We start from the raw sequence: 18,520 nt of genomic DNA, 5'->3' as shown, positions 1-18,520 counted from the left end.
AATTATTGTTTCAATGTTTTGAAAGTTAAATATAATATAAAGATGGGTAATGGGAACGAAAGATCCGAGTGAGAGCATGAATGAAAGAAACACAAATGGCATAAAAACCAGGCAGCGAAATCAATACAAAAACCCTTACTGCTAAAAATAGAAAAAGACCCAGCTTTACTTTTTTCTTGATGATCTCTTAATTTAAACACTCACGGCATACAAGAAAGTCAAGAAAACCCCCCATTTCGTGACTGCCGAGCGTCGATCACCGGTAGTTTCGATCTGCACAGCCACACAGTGAGAGAGGCAGTCACAGTCTCTCTCACTGAAATCTAGCTAAATTACACCCTCACTATTCACTGGCTACTAGCACTCTTTTCCTTTTTATCTTTTTGTAAAAAAAAATAGAAATTATAAAGAAAAAAAAACCTGTTAGCTAATGATGATGCACCAGGGGGTGGTTCATGAGAAACCCGAGGCCTGTGCTTGGATGGCAGGTGGAGAAGGTGTCACTGAGGAGGGGGACAATAAGCAGACTCCCAATATTGAAGGGGGCTCGGATCTTGTTATTGACGGGTCGAACCGTGATCACCTTGCTGGTTCTATGGTGGGTTTTGAGATTAAAAGGAAGAAAAGGATGCCCAGACAGAGGAGATCATCTTCTACTATCAATCACCTTCTCTCTTTTTCTGCTAATGCTTCCTGCTCTACCACCACTACCTTGGACGTGCCTACCTTCTCTCTTGAGGACCCTTCTTCCCTCCCCGCACGTGTGAGAAGCTTTTCCTTTTTACATATAGCTTAATATATATTGAATAAACTTAATTGTCATATGCCATTATCATAAGTTGTGTTGGATTTCCTACAACTTTTGACCTATTTGGACAACTTGATGTTGTGTTGCTCAAGGTAAGCTTATGCTTAGTGGTTCGTTTCTGTTCTTTCATCCATATTCGATTAAATTTTAATTGTTGTTGGAAATTGCTATCTCATTTTGTTTGACTGTGAACTAGCTATGATTTTCTTGCCCCCAAGACGTGCTTTTTTCAACAACACCTGAACGGATTTGATATGTGATAGGGTTTGAGAATCTTGAGGCTAATTATACGATAGACACGAGTTTTCTCTTTAATATAAATAGAACTTCCCATTAAGAAAATAAAATTAGAATTGAAGAATTATTATAGGAAATAAAACTAGTTTGATTTTCTTGGTTGAAAGGGAAATTAACTAAGATCTGCAAGTGATCTATTGATGTTTTATGCATTCCAATTATTTGCCTTCTCAAAATCATGGGGTGGTGTAGAAAATTGAAATAAAGGGACTGATATGCATCTGACTCCATAGAGCTGCTTCATGTATCTACTGCATAAGCAAAACAAGTGCCATGATTTTGGGGAATTTTGCGGCGGCCGGTGTTGTCGGAACTCCAAATTTATAGAACTGATAGGTTACTGAGCTGTTTCATTTATTCCGGCAGCATGTAAATTAACATTCATGGTCTCATAAGGTAAAATATCTTGCAACCTAACTGTTCTTCTGCCATTAATTTGTTATCCTTAATATCTTCCGGTCATTGGCGGAGTAATTCAGTCGAGATTCGTTTTCCCTAACTTCCAGTTTGAATTTGCTTGTCATTTATTTTGAATGTCGTAGAGACCTAATGCATAAAGTGTTTGATGTTTCGCAATTTTGTCAATTTTGTCAATTGCAAGACACCGAGACACATGCATGGTGAAGCATTGCCACATGTATTTCCTTTATTAATCTTGCTTTGGTTTGAACTACTCACACGTTGGACAAATCATCCTTGTTGTTTACTTTGTATTTCCCAGTTGCAATTTAGATTGATGATGTGATGAATTTTCTTAAATTATTGACGACTCCAAATGATCTTATGCCTTAGGCCATTGATCCAAGGAGACTGAGATTCCTTTTCCAAAAGGAACTTAAGAACAGTGATGTAAGCTCTCTGAGGAGAATGATACTCCCAAAGGTCTAATTAATACTGTATTCTGTATTTCCATTTCGTCAAGATTCATATATTTTGGACTTTGTCTTTTCATTATCAATATATCTCCATGTTGCAACAATTTAATCGGTAACTTTCTTTCCTGGTGGAACCTTTTTTTTATTCCGATGGCCCGATATTTCAGAAAGCAGCCGAGACACACCTCCCTGCTCTTGAGTCTAAGGAGGGGATTTTTATCAGGATGGATGACTTAGATGGTCTGCATGCTTGGAGCTTCAAGTACAGGTGAAGTTCCCATTCCCTTTAAATGACAGATCGACATCGTACATTTATATATATATATATATATATATATATATATATATATATAGTCATTTGAAGATGGAAGTGGTTGATTGTGTAGAGCTTCAAACAAGAATTTGATCAAAACATACTTGCTGGACTCGTGAATTTAACTTTACTTTTTGTAAGCAGGTACTGGCCTAATAACAATAGTCGAATGTATGTGCTTGAAAACACTGGTACAGCCTCGATTGCCTTGTAAGCTTCTCCTTTCAATTTGTTTTTCCATAGAGAGATAAATCACCAATCTTGTATCAAATTCTCGCAGGGGACTTCGTTAGCGCCCATGGATTAGAGTTAGGAGACTTCATCATGGTATACCAAGATAATCAAAGTCAGAACTATGTATGCTGCTATTCTAAACCTTTAGAATGATGGTGAAATTACGATTAGAAAGCATTTTAGCTCTCCTTGAATGCTAATAGCTACATGTTCTTGATGTTTTCTCAGGTCATCCAAGCTAAGAAGGCCTCGGAACAACATGTATATACTGATATAGCTAGAAATGCTGTCAACGACTTTGTTGTTCACGATTATGAAGTTAGCAAACTCAGCTCCTTCTATGTGAACTATCCTGTGGTTGACAACACAGGCTTGTCGTTTATCTATGACACCACTGCCTTCTCAAATGACTCACCTCTTGATTTTTTGGGTGGATCCATGACTAATTTCTCAAGGATTGGGAATCTGGAAAGCTTCGGATCTGTCGAGAACTTGTTTCTGGATGACTCCTATTAGTTTTCTTTGTAAAAAAGATAGGGTAGTGCATTTTGTTAAACAACAGAGCGTTACCTGAAATCAAGGATGACTTCTTGTTGTTCTAAGCAGTGCACTTCTTCCTGTATATGTAATAATAAAGATGGTAGGCAGTCTTGAACTTGACAGTTCCGAGTTGCACCGACAGCATTGCCATCTAGAATTATGATCAATGTGTGATAAGTTAGCTTTTGCTCCGGCTGTTCTTAGTTTCTAGCATTGTTAAAGCTTATGTTCGTTACCAATCTAAATGCTGTGCCTAGTTGAGTTGGAAAAAATAAGGTTAAGTAGATGTTTAAGAACTCTTTTAAAACCATGGTTTTAAGAAATCAGTACTCTTAAAAGCTAATAGTCCGTTTGTCTACGCGGTTGCAGCTGTGTTTTATTTAAAAACATAGTTCGTAGTTGTTTAATAATAAAAAAAAATCAATTTATTGTGCATGGACCCACGTAATTTTTGCGTTCAAAATGTTGTAAATGAAAAGCTATGAAATCCTGCTTTTCACGCACGGTAAACTTTAAAAAACAATGAACAGTGCAATTCACTTGCACTATTTGTATTAATTTTTTTAAAAAAAAAAAACTAATTTAGAGAATTAAATTCATTCGCGATGTGAACAATATTTTTTTCTCGAAAAACTAGTATAGAGTGAATTAAATTCACTTGCACAGTAATATCAATTTGATATTTAATAATATTTTATCTAATTTTATTATACGCTCAAAAAATTATGAAAATTGTAGTTCTTATCGGATGAATTTTGTACGTAATGAAATTATAAATAGTTTAATGGAATAATAAAAAATATTTTATATAAAGTATTATTTATTTCATAATGTAATAGGAGTAATTAATTTTACAATATTTAAATTTAAAACTATCAAAAATAATATAATATATATATATATATATTATTTTATAATCTTAATTTCAAAAGCATTTTTAACCAAAGACATTAAATTATTTTTTTTCAATCACAGTTTTAACCAAACACTTATTTTTTTAAATCAACCTCAATTAAAAATATTTTTATAAAACAATTTTTTTCAAACCACAACCACAACAGCTATCATACAGCTACCATACAGCTACCACAATACCAAATATATTATAAGATTTGGTGTCAAACCATGGCTTTGAAGACGCAATTCCAAACAGTATTATATATTTTTAGGCTAACCATACAGCTAGCTATGATCATCATCATGTCCGCTCCTACTCGCTACAAATCCTGCGCGAGAGGGGAATTCAGGAAAGGTTATGAACTGCTGCGAATTCGCAAACGGATCGTTTTTCTGTCTTCTCAGAAAACGAGGTTTGGGTTTTGCGACGGTAATAACGAGCCATCAGCAATAGAAGTTCCAAGTTCAATCTTCAGAATGTTCTCCGCCGCCGTTGCATGCTAGCGCCTGGTGTCGGGTCGAATTCGAATTACAAGATGCATCTACCAGAGTTCCGAAACATTGTCTCAAGTAGAACTGTTGAAGCTCCTTGTTCGTCTAATGAGGATACTTTTCCTCGTGAGAAATCCGTGGAGACGCTGAGGATACTTTTCCTCGTGAGAAATCGGTGGAGACGCTGATTTCCATGGGAGTCCCACTAACCAAACAAGCAGAGATTTTAGCAGCGATTGTGTCAGAAAAGCGTCGTCTGCTCACAAGGGTTTGCCGCATTGGGAGTATTATTATTATTTTTAAAATATGAAGTTAAATGAAGAGACTTTGTATGCATATTAATTATTATTTTTAAATTTATTTTTTTGAATTATTTAATTGAAACGAAAGTTAAGAAAAAAATAATTATTATAATTAATTACAATTAATTACCTATGTAAACAAAATTATCAAATATTTATATAAAAAAAATGCTAACTAAATCAACACAGAGATGTATGCTTCCATATTTAAGAAAATAATTGTGAAAGTGTAATAAAAGAAGAGTTATTTATTCCTAATTTGGTAAAAATATGAATAAAAATTACATCATTGCAACAAGTTTTGTTAAAACACAAGTCGTCGTATTTTTTTGCTTATATAATGTCTACTGAAAATTTATATGGTCATTAATTTCAGAGTTTATAAAATTAATCAAGATATGTATAAACTGACTCGAACACTATACTAATCAAAAATTAAAAATAAAAATACAAGTCGATGTTATGAGCTACCGCTCGTTACCAAATAAACTTAAAAAGTGGGTGTTTTACTACACGTTGAAAAGTTATGTTCTAGTTCTTATAGTATTCATTATATATATATATATATATGCTTTTGAAAGTTGTAAGAAGTTCAATTTGGTCCTTAAAATTTTGAGGAAGATCAATTTAGTGTTTAAAGCTTTTCAATTATTATATTTTTGGCTCTATAATCTTAAATGTTTATGTTTTGCTCATAAAACTTAATTTCCTTCAAGTTTGAACCCCTAAATATTATGAAATTTTCATTTTGGTCCTTGAAGTTTTCATAGAAATTCAATGTAATCCCTAAAGTTTTCATTTTTATTCCTTTTTTTTCCATGTAGTTGTAGGTGCTTAAAGTTTTAAACAAGTTAAATTTAATCCCTAAAGTTTACTATATTTGTGGCCCTATAATTTTAAATGTTTAGTTTTTGTTCATAAAACCTCATTTCCTTCACAGTTAAGCCCCCAAATATTGTGAAATTTTCATTTTAATCCTTAAAATTTTCATAGCAATTCAATTTAGTTCTTAAAGTTTTTTTACATTTTTTGTCTATATAATTTTAGGTGTTTATATTTTAGTCCTAAAACATCGTTTCTCTTATATTTAGGTGCTTAGATGCTGAGAGAGGAGGGAGAAAGTTGTTGAAAAAAGAAGAAGAGAGAGAAACACTTATGTTGGTCACATTGCAACAATTAAAAAAATAATTTTATTATTAGTTGCTTTGTCGTATTGAAGAGAAAAGTTTGATAGAGATGTTTTTGCTCTTTAACCATATCAGAATAAGCAAATTAGATTCTAAAAAGTTTTTATTATTCGATTTGAATTTTAAAGTGATTAGATGGTGTTTTAGGGTTGAAAATGAATTTATCAAGTTTCTTAAGGTTTTTTTTTCTTTTATTCTTAGGTTAAAAAAAATAGAATTTAAACTTTAAAAAATATAAAAACTTAAAACTTGATTTTTTTTAATCACCTTCAATTATAAGGATATGTTCTAGTTAATTACACGCCTTTTGCCCAAGCGAGCAACATATGATATGTTCTAATTAAAAAAAAATGACGGACAATGCTTCATCAATTCATTTTAAAATAATCAGTCATGCAAGCTTACCTTTCAAGGCTTAGGTTCTCTAGGATTTTTTTTTTCTTTTAAGCTAGGTATGCAGGCTTGATCTTATAGGCATATCAATCTCTAGCCCTCCTTTTTAAAGGTCAAGCGCATAAACCTGGCCTTGCAAGCACGAATGCGCTGAGGTTGTACTTTGAAGCCCAGGCTTGCAGGTGCTTCGTTCAATTGGCCTTCAATTTGTTTTATATACATTTTAAAATAAAAATCTTCTTTAAATAAATACTTGCAATGATATTTAAAAAATATCCAATTATATCATTTTCTTTAAATAAAATTAAATTTTTTTATGGTTATATTTTCAATTACTTTATGCATACATATACATACATACACATATATATATATATATATATATATGAATGTAGCATGCAAAATTTTCTTATAAATATTGCTGAAAAACTACAGTAATCATTCTATAGTTAAGAATGTTTTTTCACTTATCATTGATTTTTTGAAGAATTACAGTTTATACTAGTGTAATATTTTACATTCTCATTTTGGCGTGATAAAATAAAAAATTATTTAATTATTTATAAAATTACTATTTTTTCTATTTAATAACTAGAAAGCTTCATAAACATCAAAATAACAATAATGCCATGAAGTTATCATTAGAATATATTTATATAAACAGTTGTTGATCTAACTACATAATAATTATAAAAAAATGCCATCCTTTACAAATATTAAATAAAATTTCTCTATTTTCCTAACTACTTCTACCTACAAATAAACATCAAATTCTTTTTTTTCCCTCACCATTTTCAACCATGAGCAATAATTTTTCATCGAGCAAAAATTCCAGCACCCAAATCATTACTTCCGACAACCCATTTTAGAACCAACACCAAGACATCCCACATCTGCATCCAAATCAGCACCCATATTTACAACACTACAAAACTAGTTGCCATCGTAGTTATTTAAGTGAGTGTTTAAAAACATGGTTATATCTTATTTTTAAAAAATTTAATTTTTTTTGTTAAAAATTAATTGTTTTTATATGTTTTCATTTTGATGTGCTGATTTTAATAATAATTTTTTTTTAAAAAAAAATCATTTTAATGCATTTCAATATGAAAAATACTTTAAAAAATAACAACAATTACACTTTCAATCAGGTTTTAAAGTCATATCTTCTCCCTCGAAAAGTAATAGCACTTTGTTGCCTTTTCAACTTCTTCATCATCGTCTATAGAAAAAATATTTAGTTCAAGGTCCTCTATTATTATTAAAAGTATATATAACTGTATGGTTTCAGTTGATTTTTAAATTATTTTTCACTAAAAAATATATTAAAATAATTTTTTATTTTTTAAAAAATTATTTTTGATATCAACGTATCAAAATGATCTAAAAATACCAATAAAATATTAATCTGAAGTAAAAAAATTAACTTTTTTCTTAAATATTTTTAAAATACAAAAATAAATAGGACGTAAGCTTGCCCGGAAAAAAACTTTGGCATTCTCAATATGAGAAGACTAGCATCAATATTAACATCAACAGACATACATACATAATATGTGTGTGTGTATCCTTTTTGTTTATACATACATAATATATGTATTCCCTTTATCATTTCTAATTCAAAATCCATTAAAGTCTGTGTCATGAACTTGCTTGCGTGCTTACATCATATTTATATAAGACATTTCTTATGACATATAAAGAACTGACATGATGAGCAATTATATCTAACATTATATATCTTGTCATGGTGAAGAATTCACTATTACGTCAAAGTTAAATAATTATTAAACAACTAGTGATGTTTGAACATTAATTACCCGTAACCTGCATTTTGGGGGGGTTTATATGTTTTCCAAAAGGGAAAACATTATTAATTAGGTTAAACAAAGTTAATAAAAGGATTAAACTTTAATTAAATATATTTTTAAGTAAAGATTTAAAAAATTAGGATTTTATGAATAGTAACCCAAACGGTTAAACGATATAATTTGTTTTTTTTTTTTTTTTTGGTTTCCAAAAACCATTAACAATTAGGTTCAATAATGGTTAAACAATTACTTAAACATGTTTTTAAGTAAATACTTAAAACTGTGAATAGTTACAAGAACGTTACAATTTGGGGTTTTTTTTAGGGTGTTTAGAAAACAAAATACTAATTGCTTTTCCATTAGAAAAAAAAACATGTTTGAAATTTTGATTATTGTTGATTGAAAAAAAAAAAAAAAACAGATAGATTTTTTTAGGGTTTTTAAGATTTTTGTTTCGACATTTATAAATTTGTGAATTTTTTAGTTAGACCGAGAAAATATATAAACAAATGAATTAACAATGTTTAACAAAAAAAAAAAAAAAACAAGATGTACTACCAACCATTTAAAGAGTTTGTTTAGGAATGTGATTGTGGTTAGTTTTTAAAATAAAATTTTATTTAAAAATATATTAAAATAATATATTTTTTATTTTTAAAAAATTATTTTTAATATTAACGCATCAAAATGATCTAAAAACATTTAAAAAATATGAATTTAAAACCAAAAAAAATAAATTTAATTTAATTTTTAAAAAATTATTTTTAAAACACAAAAATAAATAATAAGTTTCAATAAAACCCATGCGAGATTCCAGCAAACGTTGTGCAAGGAAAAACATTAACTTTATAAACAAAAACAATTGTGAGAGAAGTCGACTAGCAACAACACATTTCCGTGTTTGCTTCTTTTTTTTTTTTATTTATATGGGTGTCCGGGCCAGCGTGTTTGCTTTTGATTACGAGAGAAAGAGAAAATGATTTTTGAATTAGAGAGAGAATTGCCACTTGAAGAGAGAGAGAGAATATAGATTTTTCATTTAGTATATATGAAGGTAATTTAGTTATTTTAATTAAATTTAAAATTTTATATTAACGAGTGTATTTGATATTATGATAGCTTTTATAGTTGTAAATTGGAAAAATTTGTTTTATAAAAAATACTTTTGAATTGAAGCTGATTTGGTATTTATATATGTTTGGTTAAAACTGTAGTTGAAATTAAGGTTAAACAAAAAGTAATTTAATGTGTTTGGTTAAAAATGCTTTTTAAATTGAGATTATAAAATAATTTTAAAAAATACATATTAATATTGATGGTTTTTAATTTAAATATTGTAGATGTAACTAATGTTATTACATCATGAAATAAATAATATTTTATATAAAATAATTTTTATTGTTCCATTAAACTATCTACAATTCCATTACTTATGAAATACATTCACCAATGACTATAGTTTCCTTGGCTTTTTAAGCACCCAATAACATCAGATAAAATATAATCAGGAACAAAATTTATGGTTTTTTTTTATTACATCAAGAAAATATATAAACAAATGAATTAACAATGTTTAACAAAAACAAGATGTACTAGCAATGATTTAAAGAGCTTATTTATGAGTGTAATTGCGGTTGTTTTTTAAATGATTTTCATTCAGAAATATATCAAAATAATATATTTTTTTATTTTAATTTTTTTTATATCAGCGTATCAAAATAATCTAAAAAAACTAAATTAATATTAATTTAAAATAAAACAACCATCAATTCAAACTTTTGTGATGAGTTTCAGATGAAACCATTCGAGATTCCAGAAACACTGTGCAAGAAGAGACATTAACTTTAGGGTCTGTTTGGTATTGCGGTTGTTGTTGTGGTTGTGGTTTTAAAAAAATTATTTTATAAAAAGTACTTTTAGTTGAGGTTGGTTCAAAAAAATATATGTTTGGTTAAAACTGTGGTTGAAATTGAGGTTGAACAAAAAGTAGTTTAATGTGTTTGGTTAAAAAAATGCTTTTCAAATTGAGGTTATAAAACAATTTAAAAATATTCTTAATTTAAATATTATAAATTTAACTACTATTATTACATTATGAAATAAATAATATTGATATCAAATATTTTTTTATTATTCAATTAAATTATTTGTAATGTCATCACATACAAAATCTATCCAACAATGACTATATTTTTCTTGGTTTCTTAAGCATGCAACAACAAAAACTGAATTTTTTGTTACGTCATCAAGCGATATCCTTCTAATTTTTTGAATAAAACACAATTAAAATAAAAATAAAAACTGAATTTTTTTTAGCTGGGTCAGACCCGGCAAGAACATAATTGGAATTGCGATCAAATTTCACAAATGCTACGTCATCATGCGATATCCTTCTAATTTATGTAGTGTTATTAAATAATATTATATACTAGTTTTTCGAGTAAAACTCAATTTTTTAAAAAAATTTTATAATTTCATTACGTACAAAATTCATTCGATAAGGACTATAGTTTTCATAATTTTTTGAGCGTATAATAAAATTAAATAAAATATTATCAGGAATAAAATTGAGATTACAATACGAGTAAATTTAATTCACCTCAAACTATTTTTTTTAACAAATAAAAAAAATATTATTCACGTTCACGAGTGAAATCAATTAATTGTGTTGGTTTTTCAAAAAAAAAAAAAAAAACTACACTTCTCAGGTGAACAGTGTGAGTGAATTAATTCACTCGCACTGGTTTTCTAAATTTTTTTTAAAAAAAAAAAGAAAAAAAGAAACTGCTACAGTGGAGCCATGCTCCACTATTGAGTTTAATTTTCACAAGAAGCAGGATTTTGCTGCTTCTCAGAAACCGCAGGTTTCATGTGGGTCCTACCCACTAAAAGCAGTTTCATTCTGCTTACCAAACATTAATTAACGTGGTTGCGGGTGAGCCTCACCCGCAGCCACGTTATCAAACACCACCATAAACAAAAACAATCGTGAGAGAACACATTTCCGTGTTTCCTTTTGATTAGCTAAAAGAGAGAGAAAATGGTTTTTGAATTAGAGAGAGAATTGCCACTTGAAGAGAGAGAAGATATATTTTTTATTTGATTTATTTTTTTTATTTAATATTCATAATAGTAATTTGGTTATTTTTGTCAAATTAAAATGTAATTTTTCAAAGAATTAAAGGTAAGTGAAAAATTGATATAACTATGTAATTTTTTTTTAAATTTTGTACATGAATACTCAATGAGAATAAAAAATATATTTTGTTATTTTGAAATTCTTATATTGTTTTCTTAAATTAATTATTTATATATATATATATTCATATAAATATTATCAAGACATGATTTTTTATGCTTCATTGAAAATTGCTTTTCAAATCATGATAAATTTTTATTTCAAAAAAACATGCTACTAATAAAATAAAAGACATGTTTCATCAAAATAATAATAAAAAAGAGGGGATTTTAACTTAAAAAAAAAAAGCATTTTTCTTCTCATGAACTCATCAAGTACCTTAACTTTTTATTGGAAATAAAAAAGACACGTTTCTTTAAAACTTAATCAAGAAACAATGATTTTAATCAAAATTTTTAAAATAATTACGTGTGGAAATCAGTAAAAAAAACAAAAATTATTTTTTGACTTTTCTGTATAAAAGCCAGAAGATCCAAGCCATCGATGAAACTCTCCAGGGGCGACGGCTGGGTGGATCGAGGGCAAGACAATATGTACGCGATGGGCAATTAATAGATAGAAGCTTCGTGTATGTTTCGTCCCCATCTTTAACGTAATGTGACGTTCCTTGGCTTTGTCTTCTTCTTCCTCCAAAGTTCTCTCCTCTCCTCTCACTAATGGTATACTGTAGTCAAATAGGAGGAGCAGTTCCATTTTCAAAAGGTGTATTTATTGAGAGGGGAAAAAAAATAAAAATAAAAAGAGCACCAATATTATCTCCTTTATTGCTCTTTTCATGTTCCCAAAACATAATTATAATGTTATAAGGATATAACTCAATTAATTAGATTCTAATTTAATTAAAAATTATTAATTTAAATTTTATAAATTTTAAGATTATTAGAAATTTATTTAATCATTAATTTTATGGTATTGAGAGATATAGTTAAAATATGTGTAAATTAATTTAAATATCTATAATTAAAAAAAAATACTATTTTATTTTATTCATAGAACTGCAATTTCTTTTCATGATTATATATGTATACAACCTAATCTCTCTCTCTCTCTCTCTCTTGAGAAAAAAAAATTCCATTATTTACAGCAAGAAGATCAGATTTTATTAAACACGTGGACAACAGTATCCCTGCTAAACAAGTTTAAGCTTCAAATCTCATTTTATTTTAGATTATAGCTAACAATAATATAAAGAATCACATTCGAGGTTATTATCTTGTTTAGAAATATAATAATAGTTTTTTTTAATATTTTTTTAATTTATAAATATATTAAAATATTTTTTATTTTAAAAAAATTATTTTTACAATCACCACATTAAATCAATTAAAATAATAAAATAAATTTAAAATTTAAAAAATTACAATTTCAAACTGATTCTCAAACTAACTCAAATACAAACAAACTCAACCAGTCAAATTTTAACTTTACTCTTAAAAAATTATCAATTTAAATCTTATAAATTTTAAAAAATTATTTTTACAATCAGCATATCAAATCAATTAAAAAATAAAATAAATTAATTTTTTAAAACTTACAATTACAAACTCATTCTCAAACTAACTCAAATACAAATAAACTCAATAGGTCAGATTCTAAATTTGCTCTAAAAAAATCATCAATTTGAATATTATAAATCTTAGAACTACTGCAGGCCTACATGGTCGATAACTTCAAAACCCGTAAAATTAGTTAAAATGTCCGTAAGCTGGTCTAGACACGTTAATTAAAAAAAAAAAACTCTTTCTTATTTTTTTAATGTATTAATTAAGTAATCTGTATAAAAATGTTAAGAGATGGCCTAATTTTACTGCCGAACAGTCACCTTTACAGTGCCAGAAAGGACCCCTTTCATCTGAGACCACCAACCAAAACACACACATAAAAACATAAATTAAATTAAAAAAAAAAAAAAATCAATGCAACTCTGATCCCATCCTCTCCCCCTCTATCTATAGCTACAAACAAAACATCTCGCTCTCCGTAATCAAAATTGAAGAAGAAGAAGAAGAAGAAAGAAATGGCGAGTCGATACTGGGCGGTTTCTCTTCCTGTTCAAAACTCAGCTTCTTCCGTATGGAACAATTTGCAAGAACAAATCTCCAAGCACTCCTTTGATACACCTCTCTACAGGGTATTTAGTTTATTTTCTCTTTCTTTTCCTCTGATCTGATTTATTTCAATTCATTTTGGTGATTTACTTCTTTGTCATTCCGCAGTTTAATATCCCTAATCTTCGTGTTGGGACCCTCGATTCACTCCTCTCCCTTAGCGATGATCTTGTCAGGGTAATTTTGTTTCTTTTTTATACCATCAGTGATCCTGATTTATGAAATCAATTCTTCTTTTTTACTTATTGATTTTTTTTTTTTCATTTTAATCTGAATTCTGCAATTTACTACTATTTATTATTGAAATGTTAACGAATCGAGATTTAACAATTTGTTTCATTTTGAATTGTGTTTGCTTAATTTTTCAGTTCTTATTTGCATTTTTATATACATGGTAATGTGAAATCAAGATTTAGCACTTTGATCAAGCTCAGACATTAAAATCGGTTTTTTACACTAATTCATATTTTAAATGCCTGATTTTTAAATTATTTTTTTTTTGGATTGTGGGGTGGTGGTAAGTGATTTAATTTTTCGTTTTTTTTACTCCTGAATATATATATATATATATATATATATATATATATATTTTGGTTGATTGGATTGAATGTGCAGTCAAATAGCTTTATAGAAGGAGTGGCACAGAAGATCAGAAGACAGATCGAGGAATTGCAGAGGGTATCGGGTGTGGAGAGCAATGCTTTGACAGTTGATGGTGTGCCAGTTGACTCATATTTAACCAGGTCAGTTTACTAGTTCAGTAAAATCTTGGTGTGAATTTTGGGATTTCGGGTTTGGTGGTATTGGTGATTTTCTCAGGCTGCATTTTGGCCTTGTGATTTTAGGTTTGTGTGGGATGAAGCTAAATATCCAACAATGTCACCTCTCAAGGAGATTGTGGATAGTATCCATACTCAAGTGGCAAAGATTGAAGATGACCTCAAGGTGATTATTGTTTTCTGGATGATGGAACAATTGGTTCGTTTTCTATGTAGGTAGAGGTGAAATACTAGGGAGTGATGCACCATTTGTCATAAAGTAGATACCTTGTGTTTTGTGTACAGACACATGTTACAATATGTTTTTGCTTATTTTATTTTTTTAATCTTCATTTATCAGTCACTGCTTCTTGAGTTGAATATCACTATCCAACCTAGTTGAGAAGACCTTATAGGCTTTTAAGCTTGTTTATTCATGTATTTTATTCTCTGGCATTTTTGTTGTTTCCATTATATGTGACTGTTTGATGCATGTATGGACTTGTACTAGAGTATGAATCATTTTTTGTATCTTACCATCAGATACTGACTGTTGTCTTCTAACAAAACCAACCTTTAAATATAAATATTGGGGTTTCACCAGTGCCTTAATATTAATTGATGAAAAATTAGGTACTTCATGACTCTTGCTTAAATTTTTAAAACCTGATGATAGCTCTAATAGTGAATGGCTTGTGCATCCAGTTGCAAATTTGAACATTTAAGCCTTGTCCTTTGTTTTAGGTTCGTGTTGCTGAGTATAATAATGTACGCAGTCAGCTCAATGCTATCAATCGTAAGCAGAGTGGAAGGTATTGATTTCCTGTGAGTTTTGATCTGGCATATAAAACTCTTATTTCTGGCATGACCTGAGTTTTGTCTATTCAGCTTAGCTGTTCGTGATCTTTCCAATTTGGTGAAACCAGAGGACATTATTATCTCTGAAAACCTCGTAACCCTCCTTGTAATTGTTCCCAAGTATTCACAAAAGGACTGGTTGGCAAGCTATGAAACGTTGACTAGCTATGTGGTAAGATTTGTTTCTTTCAGTATATATTAATGCTTTAATCAGTGGTTCCATCTCTGAGGTTTGTTGTATCTAAGAAAGTAATATGTATTGTTACCTGGAAGACTTGTTCGCTTAGATTCATGTGAACTGATGAATTTTAGCATGCCATGCTTATTTATTTGTTATCACTTCTCTACTCCAGCTTGAATCATCTAGCTAGTGTCTTTCAGGTTCCCAGGTCCTCAAAAAAGTTATATGAAGATAATGAATATGCTCTTTACACAGTAACACTATTTCATCGTGTGGCAGACAATTTTAGAACAAGTTCACGTGACAAAGGTTTCCAAGTGAGTAATTCTCTATTTGACTCGTTCTAGCTTTACTCAAATTATCCTAAGAGTAACAATTTTTTTTTTTTTTTGCATAATATGTATTAAAAATAGTCATTGATTTTTTAATATTTGACTTGTTCTAGAATCTCTAATGTGTGTTTATGTTTCTGTTTCTCATGTTAATTAGATTCGCGATATTGAACATAGTTCAGAAGCACAAGAGAATCGGAAGCAAGAGTTAGAGAGAATAGTGCAAGATCAAGAAAGTTTGAGAAGTTCTCTTTTGCAGTGGTGCTATACTAGTTATGGGGAGGTGATTTGTTTCCTTCCTTTCCTTTTTCCTACCTTCAGGGCAATGTAATGCTTTTGTGATTTGGATTGATCAGCCCTTGTGTTTGACATTGAGTGTGGTTCGACAAAATTTCTATTTCTAGGATTAGATAACTAGAACTTAAAGTTTTTGGATTTGGTGTTTTACATTAATGTTGTTTGTGTTTTGTTGATGATTGAGAGATAGGATGGCTACTCGATAGCTGGAATTACATGTTGAATTGTTGGAAAACCTTGACATGCAACTTGAGCACTATAGTTTGGAATTATGACTTTGTAGAATCAATTGGTGAGGAATTAATTAGGTTTTTCAAGTTAGAGGGATCAACGAGTCTGATGTTGGGAATAAAGCACAACGTTGAGAATTCCAGTGGCTGTCCATTACTGTACATGATACTGTCCTGTGGAATTTAATGAGGAAAAGAGGAAGGAGGACAGCGGAAAGAATAAGAGGGCTTATAGAATGAGAGAACAGAGTAGTCAGCTTAGCCATTCTTTTATTTCAAACTGGAACAAAATACTCATCTACTTCCTGTCAGATCTATGATACTCATTCACTGTAGAATTAAATTCCATGGTGAAGAATCACCCTGTTAATAATATTGGCTCTGTCTCTAAAGCTTGTGTCAGGCTTCTTTGTTGGAAGTAGATTGTCATATGCTAACCTTCAACTAATCACGACATGTGTATCTGCTGGTCAGTTGATTTCTTGCTGATTGACAGACATATTCATGTCTTGATCACTTTGGAATTCAATTCCATGAATTGTTTTCCCTGTGCAGAACAATTTCTTTTATTTTAACATGTTTGGAGTCTACTGGCTCTAAAACCCTTGTTCTCTTCCACTAAACTAGCCTATGTGCCAGCGGGTGTAAAATGATTCTCAGAATTGCTGTAGTCTTTGTTGATACTTTTCTTACATATACTTTCTTTATACTGTTGTATATTTTGTTTTTTGTATCTATGTTGAGTACTGTTTCTTATAATAATTTTCTTTTGAACTGCCCCCCCCCCTCTTTTTTCTTGTCTTTGGTTGAGTTCATCTTGTTAACTAAACAAGTTCATGACCTGCAGGTTTTCAGCTCTTGGATGCATTTTTGTGCTGTTCGTGTCTTTGCAGAGAGCATTCTAAGATATGGATTGCCACCATCATTCTTGGTGAATATTCATCTTTTGTTTTCAATGAATTTCCTATGAAGCATTTGTTTTTCCTTAAGCATTGGCTTCCGGGACTATTTCAGGCTTGTGTTTTATCTCCCTCCTTGAAAGGCGAGAAGAAAGTGCGTTCAATTCTTGATGGATTGGGTGACAGTTCCAACAGGCAAGTTTATACTCTTAAGATATTTTATTACATGCATTTGGTGAGTCACTTTGAAGAATGCCAAAACCTATTGTTTGATGTTTCGATAGATTTCAAGCTTGGACAGCATTCACCTCGTTTGAACAAAAGAAATCAAGGCTATTTCCCTCGAGAACTGCCACATGGCATGAATTTTTGTGAAGATGGCACAGGTCCACGCCAGCCACTGATCAAGTGCAGTCTGCCTGACTACTTGATTAATGGTTGGTGTGAATTTCACGTAATATTTGTGCCACAAATCATTTCCCATTTCTCACCCCACCCCATTTTTTTCCCTTTTTCCAATAGGATTTGGGAATAAATCATATATCTCTGGATGGTAGGGAAACATTTGGAGGGCCTATTTACCTTGTATAATATTTTGAGAAGTAGAAAGAAATAGTTGAAAAATTGCCTGTGCTGTATTTTCGAGAAGTAAGAAATTTTCCAATACTGTAGCAGTCTTGATTAGCAGATTTTAAGCCCCTCCATAATTCTTCAGAAAAAAATGCGGAGAATCATGTGAAACACAACTTTTAAATTATGTTTTCTTCAACAACTTTATTTCTTGTGTCATGGAATTTTCCTCACGTTATATTGTTGTCTTCTAAAAATCTTTCCTGGCATGTACTGTAATTGTTTTAATGCAGCACATACTGGAAATCTGAAGATGAAGTGGTAGGAGGGATGATGGGTTTGGGAGGCGATGCTGACACTCATCCTTATGTGTCCTTCACAATCAATCTTGTCTGAACCACGCGGGTTCCAATTTCTTGCTGGTGGCAAATTCCAAGTCCGAGGACTCTTTTGATATCAATAAACGGACGGGAATGATGACTGTATATTAGCATTGATATCTCAATTCTTTGGTTTATTTATAATCCGAGCTTGCGAACTCCAGTGGAGTTCTCATGGATCACGAGGGGACTATGCTTGAAGAGGAGATATAATGACGATAGATCTTTATGTTTAACTCCTATATTTTGAAGATGGTACTAGAGTTCATTATATTTGTGGTGATTGGATGATGCACTTTGTCTATGTATCATGATGACGTGATGAAGATGACAACATTTGTTTCATTTTCCTTCACCTTTTCCATGGTTCCTTTTTAAACCCAAAAATTTCATCAGGTCGTTTTATGGTTTGGCCTATTACATGGCAAAGCGTGGTCTGAATCTGGCTCGGACGTACAGTCTGGCACTGAAAAGGCCCCGGATTAGGCCGGCCTTAATTTAAGAAACTATTAATAATTCAGTTTAAAATTATTGCTATTTTTTTTTTACAACAGCTTAC

The 18,520-nt window shown here is 30.3% G+C and overlaps 2 protein-coding genes across 3 annotated transcripts; both read left to right on the top strand.

The window, feature by feature from the left end:
- The first annotated feature begins 433 nt into the window (after positions 1 to 433).
- Positions 434 to 3,043, top strand: LOC118038131 (B3 domain-containing transcription factor FUS3). The gene is made up of 6 exons (XM_035044426.1): positions 434 to 763; positions 1,898 to 1,987; positions 2,148 to 2,248; positions 2,438 to 2,484; positions 2,574 to 2,650; positions 2,756 to 3,043. Exons 1-6 carry the CDS (start codon positions 434 to 436, stop codon positions 3,041 to 3,043), a joined length of 933 nt encoding a protein of 310 aa, XP_034900317.1.
- A 10,168-nt stretch (positions 3,044 to 13,211) lies between these two features.
- On the top strand, positions 13,212 to 18,306 carry LOC118038122 (V-type proton ATPase subunit C). 2 transcript variants are annotated; one of them, XM_073406035.1, is made up of 11 exons: positions 13,212 to 13,479; positions 13,565 to 13,633; positions 14,072 to 14,199; positions 14,302 to 14,401; positions 14,959 to 15,026; positions 15,103 to 15,244; positions 15,454 to 15,570; positions 15,743 to 15,868; positions 16,960 to 17,043; positions 17,127 to 17,206; positions 17,296 to 17,837. In XM_073406035.1, the coding sequence occupies exons 1-11, from the start codon at positions 13,366 to 13,368 to the stop codon at positions 17,384 to 17,386; spliced, it is 1,119 nt and encodes a 372-aa protein (XP_073262136.1). In that variant the 5' UTR covers positions 13,212 to 13,365; the 3' UTR covers positions 17,387 to 17,837. The 2 variants fall into 2 exon arrangements, with proteins under 2 accessions (XP_073262136.1, XP_034900311.1); XM_035044420.2 differs by lacking the exon at positions 17,296 to 17,837 and adding an exon at positions 17,875 to 18,306 and having other exon boundaries at positions 13,214 to 13,479.
- Positions 18,307 to 18,520: the final 214 nt, after the last annotated feature.

This window comes from Populus alba, chromosome 17 (assembly GCF_005239225.2).
Source record: "Populus alba chromosome 17, ASM523922v2, whole genome shotgun sequence".
Lineage (NCBI taxonomy): Eukaryota > Viridiplantae > Streptophyta > Magnoliopsida > Malpighiales > Salicaceae > Populus > Populus alba.
The sequence above is the reverse complement of the archived record's forward strand: the minus strand, read 5'-3'. Positions and strand labels throughout refer to the sequence as shown.

Bases quoted from the DNA above. Each gene is read 5' to 3' on its own strand.
- LOC118038122 (XM_035044420.2), top strand. From the start codon at position 13,366: ATGGCGAGTCGATACTGGGCGGTTTCTCTTCCTGTTCAAAACTCAGCT. The intron at 15,245-15,453 runs GTAAGATTTGTT...AGTGTCTTTCAG, and splicing joins AAACGTTGACTAGCTATGTG to GTTCCCAGGTCCTCAAAAAA. The intron at 15,571-15,742 runs GTGAGTAATTCT...CATGTTAATTAG, and splicing joins CACGTGACAAAGGTTTCCAA to ATTCGCGATATTGAACATAG.
- LOC118038131 (XM_035044426.1), top strand. From the start codon at position 434: ATGATGCACCAGGGGGTGGTTCATGAGAAACCCGAGGCCTGTGCTTGG. The intron at 1,988-2,147 runs GTCTAATTAATA...CCGATATTTCAG, and splicing joins GGAGAATGATACTCCCAAAG to AAAGCAGCCGAGACACACCT. The intron at 2,485-2,573 runs GTACAGCCTCGA...AAATTCTCGCAG, and splicing joins GTATGTGCTTGAAAACACTG to GGGACTTCGTTAGCGCCCAT.